The sequence below is a fragment of the Pristiophorus japonicus genome, chromosome 14 (assembly GCF_044704955.1).
Source record: "Pristiophorus japonicus isolate sPriJap1 chromosome 14, sPriJap1.hap1, whole genome shotgun sequence".
Lineage (NCBI taxonomy): Eukaryota > Metazoa > Chordata > Chondrichthyes > Pristiophoridae > Pristiophorus > Pristiophorus japonicus.
In genome coordinates, this window is record NC_091990.1 from 168,689,918 (window position 1) to 168,703,422 (window position 13,505).

The 13,505-nt window shown below is 44.3% G+C and overlaps 1 protein-coding gene across 1 annotated transcript in view; it reads right to left on the reverse strand.

Moving 5' to 3' along the window:
• Positions 1 to 5,309: 5,309 nt before the first annotated feature.
• The window catches only part of LOC139279543 (protein lin-54 homolog), a 228,533-nt gene continuing 220,337 nt past the window's right edge, over positions 5,310 to 13,505 (reverse strand). Inside the window, exons 13-14 of the mRNA XM_070898671.1 lie at positions 10,851 to 11,032; positions 5,310 to 6,452 (exon numbers count right to left, since the gene is read on the reverse strand). Of these exons, the coding sequence (XP_070754772.1) occupies positions 6,437 to 6,452; positions 10,851 to 11,032 (198 nt within the window). The 3' untranslated portion in view covers positions 5,310 to 6,436. The remainder of the gene's footprint in view (positions 6,453 to 10,850; positions 11,033 to 13,505) is intronic.

The following is a 13,505-nucleotide window of genomic DNA, read 5'->3' on the forward strand; positions in this document are numbered from 1 at the left end:
CTCTCAAATTTCTCCCCTACTCACCTGAAAGAATTGACTCCGACTGGGGTATTATAGCAGAGGCGCTCGTGCTGGGGTCTGGAGCAACAGACGCTGGCTCCTGCTAGGATACAGAGCAACAGACACTGGCTCCTGCTGGAATACAGAGCACAGGTGCTGGCTCCTGCTGGGATACAGCAATAAGCACTGGCTCCTGCTGGGGTATGGAGCAACAGACGCTGGCTCCTGCTGGAATACAGAGCACAGGTGCTGGCTCCTGCTGGGATACAGCAATAAGCACTGGCTCCTGCTGGGGTATGGAACAACAGACGCTGGCTCCTGCTGGGATACAGAGCAACAGACGCTGGCTCCTGCTGGGGTATGGAGCAACAGACGCTGGCTCCTGCTGGGATACGGAGCAACAGACGCTGGCTCCTGCTGGGATACAGAGCAACAGACGCTGGCTCCTGCTGGGATACAGAGCAACAGACGCTGGCTCCTGCTGGAATACAGAGCACAGGTGCTGGCTCCTGCTGGGATACAGCAATAAGCACTGGCTCCTGCTGGGGTATGGAGCAACAGACACTGGCTCCTGCTGGAATACAGAGCACAGGTGCTGGCTCCTGCTGGGATACAGCAATAAGCATTGGCTCCTGCTGGGGTATGGAGCAACAGACGCTGGCTCCTGCTGGGATACAGAGCAACAGACGCTGGCTCCTGCTGGGATACGGAGCAACAGACGCTGGCTCCTGCTGGGATACAGAGCAACAGACGCTGGCTCCTGCTGGGATACAGAGCAACAGACGCTGGCTCCTGCTGGGATACAGAGCAACAGACGCTGGCTCCTGCTGGGATACAGAGCAACAGACGCTGGCTCCTGCTGGGATACAGAGCACAGGTGCTGGCTCCTGCTGGGATACAGCAATACGCACTGGCTCCTGCTGGGGTATGGAGCAACAGACGCTGGCTCCTGCTGGGATACAGAGCAACAGACGCTGGCTCCTGCTGGGGTATGGAGCAACAGACGCTGGCTCCTGCTGGGATACAGAGCAACAGACGCTGGCTCCTGCTGGGATACAGAGCAACAGACGCTGGCTCCTGCTGGGATACAGAGCAACAGACACTGGCTCCTGCTGGGATACAGAGCAACAGACGCTGGCTCCTGCTGGGATACAGAGCAACAGACGCTGGCTCCTGCTGGGATACAGAGCAACAGACGCTGGCTCCTGCTGGGATACAGAGCACAGGTGCTGGCTCCTGCTGGGATACAGCAATACGCACTGGCTCCTGCTGGGGTATGGAGCAACAGACGCTGGCTCCTGCTGGGATACAGAGCAACAGACGCTGGCTCCTGCTGGGGTATGGAGCAACAGACGCTGGCTCCTGCTGGGATACAGAGCAACAGACGCTGGCTCCTGCTGGGATACAGAGCAACAGACGCTGGCTCCTGCTGGGATACAGAGCAACAGACACTGGCTCCTGCTGGGATACAGAGCAACAGACGCTGGCTCCTGCTGGGGTATGGAACAACAGACGCTGGCTCCTGCTGGGATACAGAACAACAGACGCTGGCTCCTGCTGGGGTACAGAGCAATAGACGCTGGCTCCTGCTGGGGTATGGAGCAACAGACGCTGGCTCCTGCTGGGATACAGAGCAACAGACGCTGGCTCCTGCTGGGATACAGAGCAACAGACACTGGCTCCTGCTGGGATACAGAGCAACAGACGCTGGCTCCTGATGGGGTACAGAACAACAGACGCTGGCTCCTGCTGGGGTACAGAGCAATAGACGCTGGCTCCTGCTGGGATACAGTGCAATAGACGCTGTCTCCTGCTGGGATACAGTGCAATAAGCACTGGCTCCTGCTCTCCTTTAATAAATATATTGTTGATTTAGATATTTTTCTTTGAAATACATTGTACCCACATAAATCTGGGTAACAATATTTCAAACTGTTTATAATAACAAGCTTATTTTTTAAAATGTAAAACTGACTTGTGCAGAAAGGTTTCATGGGTGCTCCATGCCTCACCCAAGCATCCATTCATGGCAGCGAGTGTCTCGCAGGATAGTCACCATGGATGGCATCGCAAAGGCGCCCTATCCTGCTTTACTCAATGTCCACATACCCAGCCCTTTTCAGCAGGCGTCATGAATCTTGGTTGATTTTTTTTCCCCCTCACTTCCCTAGCTTGTAGACACTATGGCCACTGACTAGTACCCCTCCTGAGATCACCCAATTCAACATACATAGGGAACTAAATCTGGAACTGGCTCCTGCTGGTGATCTGGGTGGTTTCGACCCACGCTGGGAACTACATTTGTCCACTGAGCCATCTGAACAGCTTATTTTCAAGTAGTCACTGTTTGTTCTGATTTCTAACTGTTGAAATATGTCCCAGTTAACTAGCCAGAGTAGATGGACCAAATGGGTTCTCTTATAATGTTTCTTTCAATTTTAAAATCATTTTGGTCAGCTTCTAAAATGTAATGAATAGGTAGTTTGAATAGCTACTAACAAATGACTACTGCCAGTTAACTTCCTGCATCTAACAGTGATTCTAACCTGTGCCATCAACTCTCGAAACTTCCAATTTAAAGCAACAGACAGTGCTTCGGGCATCTGCATTTTTAGTTGTCTGCCCCAAATTTTCAGCAACAATCACGATATTTTTGGGTGTCCAGTTTTCTCGCCTGCTCTTTGGAAGTTGCTGATTCGTGCTGGGATGTGGATCCACAGGCACCCTCGTGCACCTTGCCCAAGTGGCCATTCTTGATGTGTGAGCCCAGACAATTGTGCATCCGGAGACCATTCATCTGTTGGTGAGGCATCACTGATCAGCCTCACACTGTCCTCACCTCATGCTCTCACACACACTTGCACTTGTCATCAAGACTACCTGGATAACAATCCCAACTGCTGTTCCCTTCCCTAGCCAAGGCCACCGAGCTCATTGTAGTGCCACTGCTGCCCTGGACACCAGTTCTTTTGAAAGCCTGCCTTGCTCAATGTCATTTATGACCAATTTCCCTTCCATTTGTTCCAATATTTTAACACCTTTGCTCATAAGCACTAGCATTACTTTGTGACTGCTCTGTTAATGTTTCTATCGGGGGTGGGGAGAAGGGAGGTTGTGTCACAAATGAGTGCCATTCTGATTTGGTGGCTCTCGGTGACATGTCAGTATTGCACGCAGTACAGACAAGTTGAAAAAGGACTTGAGGAAATGAATGCGATGTCAATACTGCATAGCATTATTCTTTTTTAACCTGAGCTATAGTTTACAATTTAGAAAGATTACTAGCAACATGTAGTGGCAGAAAAGCAGAACAGTGGCAATTATTTTCCTTAATTTTCCATGTTCATTATGTATAGCGACATCGTAACAGTGCTTATGCCGATTTCCCCTCTTCAGTATTTCTAGTCAAATTCTAAAACTTCTTTTCGTAGATGTTTATGATAGCAATAGCAAAGTTATGAAATCTTTACAAATGCCTTTATAATGCCACTACACATAGCATAGCAACCAGAGTAATAACCGCGCCCCCCCCCCCCCACCCATAGAATGTTCTGAAAAAATGAGATTACATAAAGAAACGTTTTTAGCAGTAAACTTGAGTGCTGACCATGCTTAACACAAAGTAACAACATATTCCAATATCCAACAACATACAATCCAAAACTGAGGATATCCATGCAGTAAAAGAGTACGCTGGAACCAAGTATCATCTGTCAACACTGCAAAGTGCCTTCTAATATGGTGAGAAGTTGAAATTCACAAACACTGCAATCCTTTTGATTTCCAGGCTAAGTGGAGGATTTGCGCCAAGCAGCGGCCGAATTCTTCGAGAATCATATGTTCTGCGACTGAGAGGGAATGATAAGCTTTCTCTGCCTCTTCTGCCTGGGCCAAGAGGCAGCCACAAGTTGCATCGATGACGTCCCAAGTGACAAAGGTAAAAGGATACCTGTCAATAGTCCAAAACAGTTAACAAAGCAATGGAAGACATGAGCACCTCAGTTTATGCAATCACTCCTTTGATGAAACGTCACAGCAACATAACACGTGCCATCATATCAAGGGTCAGATCTAGGATTGTGGAACTGGGATCCTGTTTATATCATGGAACTTCTTCCAGAAAATATTTACACAAGAGAAATTACTACAAAATTGTGTTCTGGAAAAAAAGGTTTATATCGGGGCGAGCAATAGTAAAAGTACATTATTGCAATGTACAAGCAGACTCAGCTTGATACACTTGTGGCCACTTGACGCAAGTGTCATCAGCGACATGTTGCTTTCTGAAGCGCAGTGTAACTTTCTCCAACAACAGGGTCATGTCCAATAGTAACTGTTTCTTCAAGGTAAAGTGGGCAGAGGGGTCTGTCCAGATTCCCATTGCCTAATATTCAGAAGCCCAAAAATAGACTGGAGAGCGAATTGGTGCAGTAATGATATTACCCACTTTCAGTCTTCGACCATCTTTTTTAAATTTAAAATAAAAATGTTTAAACTAAGAAATAAATGCATTATGTATCCTAAAAAACAATGGCCTGGATTTTGCGGTTGGCGGTGTAACTATGGATTACGCTGCCACTATCCAAACGGAACGCGCACTTACCTGATGGGGACCCTCCTTTGAGAACTTGCTGGCAGATCCTGGTGAAGGGCAGCGTAGGATCCCTGGGTCCCACTGTGTACCAAAGTGTATCTGGGGTCATTTGGGCCAGTGCTCCAATTAGCAAACAGAAGGACTCTCATTATTTATAACATAGATCTTTATGCACATTAAATCCCGGAAGGCTCTAGTAATGGGGGTTTGTTTTTTTCCTTCCCTCCACTTTCTGCACAGATTTTTTTTAAGCTTATGCTCCACATAAATGCAAAAAACACCTCAATGTAGCAATCGCTGCCTTTTCATAGACAAAATCCTAAAATGCTTCAATTTTCGGCCTGATAATAGTTTTTAAAATTACTTGGATTTGTCAGGAAGTATCCCCTTATGCTGTGCAAACAGACATAATGCTTGTTTGCTTTAGCCATAAAATCATCAGGCTAATTGCTGGGTAGTTGGAGGGCAATTAGCCCAACCTGTCAGTGCAAATCATCTGTTAAGTCAAAACTTGACAGATCGCAAGTTCGGGATTTAGCACATGATTTAAGAACATAAGAACATAAGAAATAGGAGCAGGAGTAGGCCATATGGACCCTCGAGCCTGCTCCGCCATTCAATAAGATCATGGCTGATCCGATCATGGACTCAGCTCCACTTCCCTGCCCGCTCCCCATAACCCCTTAATCCCTTATCATTTAAGAAACTGTCTATCTCTGTTTTAAATTTATTCAATGAACCAGCTTCCACAGCTCTCTGAGGCAGTGAATTTCACAGATTTACAACCCTCTGAGAGAAGAAATTTCTCCTCATCTCAGTTTTAAATGGGCAGTCCCTTATTCTAAGATCATGCCTCAAGTTCTAGTCTCCTCCTCTGCATCCACCTTGTCAAGCCCCCTCATAATCTTATACGTTTCGATAAGATCACCTCTCATTCTTCTGAATTCCAATGAGTAGAGGCTCAACCTACTCAACCTTTCCTAAGTCAACCCCCTCATCCCCGTAATTAACCTAGTGAACCTTCTCGGAACTGCCTCCAAAGCAAGTATATCCTTTCGTAAATATGGAAACCTGTAGATATCGTCCAATACTGCACCTTTTGTTTCTCTGCTGGCTCAGTTGGTAAAGTCAGCACATAGCTGAGCTATACAGCCCAAGAAGGCTTTATTTTAAAATTTAGCACTTCAATTTCTGTGGTTAGCATCTTTGCCCCTGGGCTAGGGAGGGCAAATCAGCCAGGATTACTATCCAGAGACACTTGCTAGCAAGTGCCTGTGATATCTTCACAGAGCACAGCACACACAGCTTCCTAACATGGCAGGCAGCTCTCTCGGAAGTCTCCGGAAATCTGCTTATTATTAACCCTGCACTTGCAGTACACAATACGTCCACATCCACAGTGTGGCGCTACAAACATTACAAGCTTACAGACGTTGCACTTCTCTCTCCTTAATGAAAAAGTTATAATAACAAACATCATACATAACTTTCATTTTTATACATAACACAGGATATAAACTTTTATTTTCCATATTTACAAATTTAACTTTACCACTTGTTTTCTGTTTCGAAGAGGTTACCTTCGCTCTCGAACAGAACCTTCCAAACATGGTGTTGATTTCACACTCATTCGAGGCTCATCCTGAGAAACGTTTTCCTTCACGGAATTTCCTTGATTTTCATTTGAACTCACTCTAACTTCAGGCTCTGTTTTCCTGACTCAGACTCAGACTTTCATTCTGATTCTCTCCTGGATTTGTTTCCAGTACATTGGATGTAGGATTTGCTACTGGTATATCAAAACTATCTGATGAGTCAGAACTAATTGAATCATTCCCACCTTCAACTCCTTCCATGTCTGTAGGTAAAATATGATCAATATGAACAAACTTAACCTGTCCATTATCAAACATCTTTACCAAATATGTGCGAGGACCACATATCTTCACCACTCTTCCTGGTAACCACTTTAACCATTTGTGGTGATGGTTCTTCACTCTCACCTTCTAATGTAATTTCACACTTCTCTCTTTTACTCTACCTCCATCATGATTCTCTTTCTGTCTTAATTGTGTCTCTTCTACGGACTGTGCCAAGTTTGGCTTTAACAACGAGAATCTGGTTCGTGGCTGTCGTTTGAAAAACAACTCTGCTGGTGTTCTACCAGTAGTTGTATGAGGAGTATTTCGATATGTAATCAAAAAATTAGCCAATTTGTGATCCAATGACAACTGTCGTTTCCTTGGATTTGGATCTAACATTTGTTTTATGAGGGCACGTTTTACAATTTGTACAGTGCGCTCTGCTGCACCATTCGAAGCAGGGTGGTATGGTGGAACCTTGGTGTGTTTCACACCATTTTTGCTCATGAATTGTGCAAATTCTTCTGAACAAAATTGTGGTCCATTATCTGAAACAATTTCTTCAGGGAGGCCAAATGCAGAAAATAATTTTCGTAAAAGGTCCAATGTTTTACTTGTTGTTAATTTTCCACATTGGAAACACCTCAACCCACTTCGAATGGCTATCAATCACAATGAACAATTGTTGTCCTTCTAACTCAGCAAAATCAATATGTAGCCTTTGCCACACCCTGGGAGGCCATTTCCATGGCTGTAATGGTATTGGTGGTGATTGCTTGCTTACCGATTGACATGTCGTACACTGACTCATGATGTACTCTATATCTTTATCAAGACCTGGCCACCATAAATAATTGCGTGCAAAACTCTTGGTCAAGCACATTCCCAGGTGCTGGTCATGGAGGTATCTTAATAATTTGGACCTGAATTTATTTGGTATAACCACTCTTGCACCCCACATGATACAATCTTTATCTACTGATAATTCATTCCTACGAATGAAGAATGGATGTGTATCTTTGTTTGTTACCTGGTTTGGCCATCCATTTGCAATATACTCATACACCTTTGACATCACTGGGTCACGTTTGGTTGCTCTACCAATCTCTTCAGCTGTGACTGGCAGTTCATCAATGTATGAAAAATAAAACACTTCTTTCCTATCGGTGTAACTTGTGATGGGGAAGGCAATCTAGAAATTGCATCAGCATTACTGTGATCAGCTGATCGTCTGTATTCAATATCATATGTATATGCTAACAAAATCAAAGCCCATCTCTGCATTCGGGCTGCAGCTAATGTTGGAACTGGGGACTTTGGATGGAGGATTGCTGTTAGGGGCTTATGGTCTGTAACGATGGTAAACTTACAACCATACAAGTATTTGTGAAACTTCTTGACCCCAAAAATTAATGCCAAAGCTTCCCTTTCAATTTGTGCATAATTACTCTCACTGGCACTGAGAGTGCGTGAAGCAAAAACAATTGGTCTCTCCTCCCCACTACTTAATACATGAGAGATTACTGTCCCAATTCCATACGGAGAGGCATCACATGCTAGCTTAATCTCCTTAGATATGTCATAGTGAACTAACATGGTGCTCTCTACCAATTTGTTTTTACACTCCTTGAATGCTGTATCGCATTCTTTTGACCACTTCCAATGGACCTGTTTTTTCAAAAGTTCATTCAGTGGATGTAATACTGTAGCCAAATTTGGTAGGAACTTCCCATAATAGTTCAAAAGACCCAAGAATGAATGAAGTTCAGTGACATTCCTGGGAGTGGGTGCATTTCTAATTGCATCCAATTTTTCCATGGTTGGATGTAAACCATCTTTGTCTACTCTGTACCCTAAGTACTCCACTGAGTTTTTAAATAACTCACACTTACAAGCAGACACTCGTACTTTGTGCTTCTCTAGCCGTTTGAGGACTTCATTCAATATGTTATTATGAATTTGCCTATTTGGTGCTGAAATTAGTATGTCATCCAAATAACATACTACCCCTTCAATACCTTGCAAAATCTGGTTCATCACCTCTTGGAATATGGCAGGGGTGGAACACACTCCAAACGGTAGCCTATTAAACTGATATAGGCCTAGATGAGTATTTATAGTCAAACATGACTTGGACTCCTCATCTAGTTCAAGCTGTAAGTAGGCATTTGTAAGATCCAGTTTTGAGAAGATCTGACCACCTGTCAGTGTTGTGAACAAATCTTCTATATTTGGCAATGTATTGGGGACATTACCCTCTAGAACCTGGTTTACGGTTACTTTATAATCACCACACAATCTTACCTTACCATCAGACTTAGGTACAACAACAATGGGTGTAGCCCAGCTACACCGATCTATCTTACAAATAATGTTCTCAGTCTCTAGTCTTTTGAGTTCTTGCTCAACTTTCTCCTTGAGTGCATATGGTATGGAATGTGGCTTGTAGTTAACCGATCTAGCGTCCTTCTGTACCCTGGCACTCGCCTTGAAGCCTAAGATCAGACTGCCTGTTTCACAGAACACCTTCGGATACTTCTTGATAACCTCATCCGTTGATGAAAATCTCGCTTCCACACAGAAAATCTTACTCTAATCCAGCTTCAGTGAGCTCAACCAATTTCTTCCTAGTAAGGCAGACTTGTCTCCTTTCACTACTATTAGAGGCAAGTTCTGAAATTGATCTTTATATTTCACCGGTACGGTGATACGACCTACTACAGGAATTTTCTCTCCCGAGTAGCCTCGCAGCTCTATCTTGGATTTCTCCAGTTGAAAATCACGCAATTTGTCACGATATAGTGACTCCGGTACTACACTCACGGATGCACCCTTGTCAATTTCCATTGGTATCTTGAATCCCGCAACATCTATGTGGATTTTGATGCTTTCCGAATCGCTGTCCGTTAACCTCGTGCTCCTGATGACGTGTAATTCTAACATCTCCTTGTCCTGTTGTTGTTCTTCCAAGCTATGTAGTCTCTTTGGATTTCTACTCATAGCTTTGAACACTGGACTCATAGCTTTGAAAGCTGGTTTACCCTTCAGTCGGCATGCCTTCGCAAGATGCCCAGTCTTTCTACAGAAGAAACACTCTGCCTTCATGTATGGACAACTTTGAGCAATGTGTTGTCCCAGGCACCTATAGCACGACTTCGACGCTCTGGTAGAATTTCCAATTTCTGAGACTTTGGGTCCCCATCGTCTTTTACTTTGAACCTGCAGGTGATTTACCTCGGTTGACTGACGACCGTAATTATTATTTAATTCTCGGGAATATTGTTCGGCCATGCCCATCGACCTCTCTGTCTGACAAGCAAACTCAAAAGTCAAGTCATCCATCGTCAATAACTTCCTTCTGATCACATCATTTTTCACCCCACAAACAAAATAATCCCGTAATGCTAGGTTTTGAAAGTTTCCAAAATTATCGTGCATCGCTAACTTCTTTAATGCTACGATTTAATCACTGATACTTTCATCGGCCTTTTGATTCCGAATCCCTAAAGGATAGCTTTCAGTAATTTCTAATGGTTTTGGGTTATAGTGCTGCTCTAGCTTCGTTAAAATCTCTTTAAGCGTTGTGTCCTTTGGCTTGTCAGGCACAAGCAGATTTACAAGGGTTTCGTATAATATCGGACCTGCCTCCGATAAGAAGATCGCTTTCTTACGTTCCAACACAGCCCTGTTCTAGACTGCATTGTCTGGAACTTCGATTATGTTATTTGCAGTGAAATACATTTCTAGCCGATCCACGTACGCTTTAAAACGTTTCCGGTCATGTCTATATTCTCCCAAATGTCCTAATACACCTGCCATTTTAATCTCTAGCTGTTCACACCATGTGCTGTATTTTACCTCGGATTTTGTAGCTTTTTTCCAAAGACAGAAACTTCCAAAGTCTCTCTGTCAGCTGGCTGAATCCTTCACCAACAAAATTTTAGCTTTAAATCATCTGAAAAATCCCATCTTCCGAAAAATCCCATCTTCCGTCGCCAAATGTGATATATTCACAGAGCACAGCACACACAGCTTCCTAACATGGCAGGCAGCTCTCTCGGAAGTCTCTGGAAATCTGCCGGTTCTGTTTATTATTAACCCTGCACTTGCAGTACACAATATGTCCATATCCACAGTGTGGAGCTACAAACATTACAAGCTTACAGACATTACAGTGCCCATGGCTTGTACATCTGATATTTGCAAGAAGCTTCCCTCTACCCCTTAGTTGAATAGCCTGCTGATGTTCACAATCGAGGCTCAGACATGAAGAATGGGCACAGACCAATGCACTGGTGGGCTGCTATGATCTCTGGAAATGTACCCCAAGAGTGAGAATCTTGGGGATAGATGGGTAGAATATTGGAGTGGGAAAATAATTTTTTTAAAGTTACCTTTCCCTGTTCACTTTCACTTGCTCTCTGCAGTTGAATATTTCAGGAAAGAGTTTAGTCCGAGGCTGACAAAGGCTCATGTCACTATGGTCAGGGATATTCATCAGCGTCCTCCTCTCGGGACTCTCCTCATAATTTCTGCATCCAATACACTTGCAAATAGAGGAGCACATTATTTTTGCCTGACAAAAAAAGGACATCACAATGAATAAAATCAATTATACCCCACTCAATGACCGCTCATGAAATAACAACACAGGAAAGTCCATTATCATTTAATTCCCCACAAATGAAATGGAGAATATTAAACCAGTTCGTTAGACCTCTGAATGTAACTTAATCTTGGAGATTCACAGCACAATCAACAAATTGTTGACTTCAACTTTCCCCGGTGATTTAACACAGGCTGTCAATTAAAGGAGAACTGTTGTCATGATAAGGGGTTTGATAGAATACTAGTTCTTCAAATTGGAAAGAGAGCCATGCATTCTCTTCATTACAAGTCTTTCAAACATGATTTAACAGTGCATTTCAATGTAATTTGCATACTTAAATATTTAGCTACTACACTGGCCTACATGCATGCTAAACTCCAGAAGCAGCATGCTGTAGACAGCTAAGTGATCCCGCAACCAACGGATGAGATCAAAGCTCTGCAGTCCTGCCACATGCAGTTGTGAATGGTGGTGGACAATTAAATAACTAACGGGAGGAGGAGGCACCATGAATATCCACATCCTCAATGATGGGGCAGCCCAGCACGTGAGTGCAAAAGACAAGGCTGAAGTGTTTGCAACCATCTTCAGCCAGAAGTGCTGAGTGGATGATCCATATCGGCCTCCTCCTGAGGTCCCCACCATCACAAAAGCCAGTCTTCAGCCAATTCGATTCACTCCATGTGATATCAAGAAATGGCTGATCGCACTGGATACAGCAAAGACTACGGGCCCCGATAACATCCCGGCTGTTGTGCTGAAGACTTGTGCTTCTGTTGCGTATGCAATAACTCAATAGGCTTAGTACCGCAAACTCAATCAGGTGCGACCTGACTACTTTATTAGTTCTCAAAGTGAGGAATAAACATGGAGGCTTTCTTTATATACAAGGACTGCATGTATGTATCTGTGGCCCAATGACCTCTGATGGTCGCTCCCCCTAGTGGCAGGTAAACCCAGGCATACATACTGTAGTGTATGGAGAAAGAGTCAGACTGAACACTGTGAGCTCAAAGTAAAGTGTGACCTTAGTCTTTTATTGCAGGTCTCCAGAGTGCCTCACCAACCTGTGAAGCCTCCGTAAATACCTGTGCTCCCAAGGGATTATGGGATCCCTTGGGACTCCAGGGGATGAGCCCTCTGGTGGCTGTACAGAGTAAATACAAGTCCACTTTTATAACACATACATTACAGCTTCAGAACTAGCTGCGCCTCTAGCCAAGCTATTCCAGTACAGCTCCAACACTGGCATCAAAGTGGAAGATTGCCTGGGTAAGTCCTGTTCACAAAAAAACAGGACAAATCCAATCCAGCCAATTACCACTCTCAATCATCAGCAAAAGAGATGGAAGGTATCATTGACACTGCTATCAGGTGGCACTTAATCACCAATAACCTGCTCACCGATACTCGGTTTGGGTTCCACCAGGACCACTCTGCTTCAGACCTCATTACATCCTTGGTCCAAACATGGACAAAAGAGCTGAATTCCAGAGGCGAGGTGAGAGGGACTGTCCTTGACATTAAGGCAGCATTTGACTGAGTGTGGCATCAAGGAGCCCAAGTAAAATTGAAGTCAGTGGGAATCAGGGGGAAAACTCTCCACTGGCTGGAGTCATACATAGCACACAGGAAGATGGTTGTGGTTGTTGGAGTCTGTAAATTTCTATGATTTCTATGATCTACAAGATGCACTGCACCAACTCGTCACCTCCCAAACCCGCGACCTCTACCACCTAGAAGGACAAGGGCAGCAGGTGCTTGGAAACACCACCATCTCCAATTTTCCCTCCAAGTCACACACCATCCTGACTTGGAAATATATCGGCCGTTCCTTCATCGTCGCTGGGTCACAATCCTGGAACTCCCTCCCTAACAGCACTGTGGGAGCACCTTCACCACACGGACTGCAGCGGTTCAAGGCGGCGGCTCACCACCATCTTCTCAAGGGGCAATTAAGGATGGGCAATAAATGCCGGCCTTGCCAGCAACACCCACATCCCGTGAATGAATTTTTAAAAAATCATGCATGGAGAAAAGAAATATGAGAACATTACAAAAGCAAAATACTGCTGTTGCTGAAAATCTGAAATAAAAACAGAAAATGCTGTAAACACTCAGCAGGTCAGGCAGCAGAAACAGAGTTAGCATTTCAGGTTGATGACCTTTCATCAGAACTGGAAGATGTTTGTGATGGTTAGTTTTTAAGAATCAGGTAAAAGCGGGGCAGGATATTAACCAAAGGGAAATGCCTGTGATAGGGTAGAGAGCAGGAGTAATTACATGACAAAAGGGATGGTGATATGCAAGGCAAATGGGACAAGTATAAAAACAACAGATTTGTCCAGAGCAGGTGTAAATAGTTACAGCAGAATTGCGGAGGGGGAGGGAAGCATGGTAAATCAGCGAGGGTTGTCGTGGTCCAGGAATATAGCTGAAG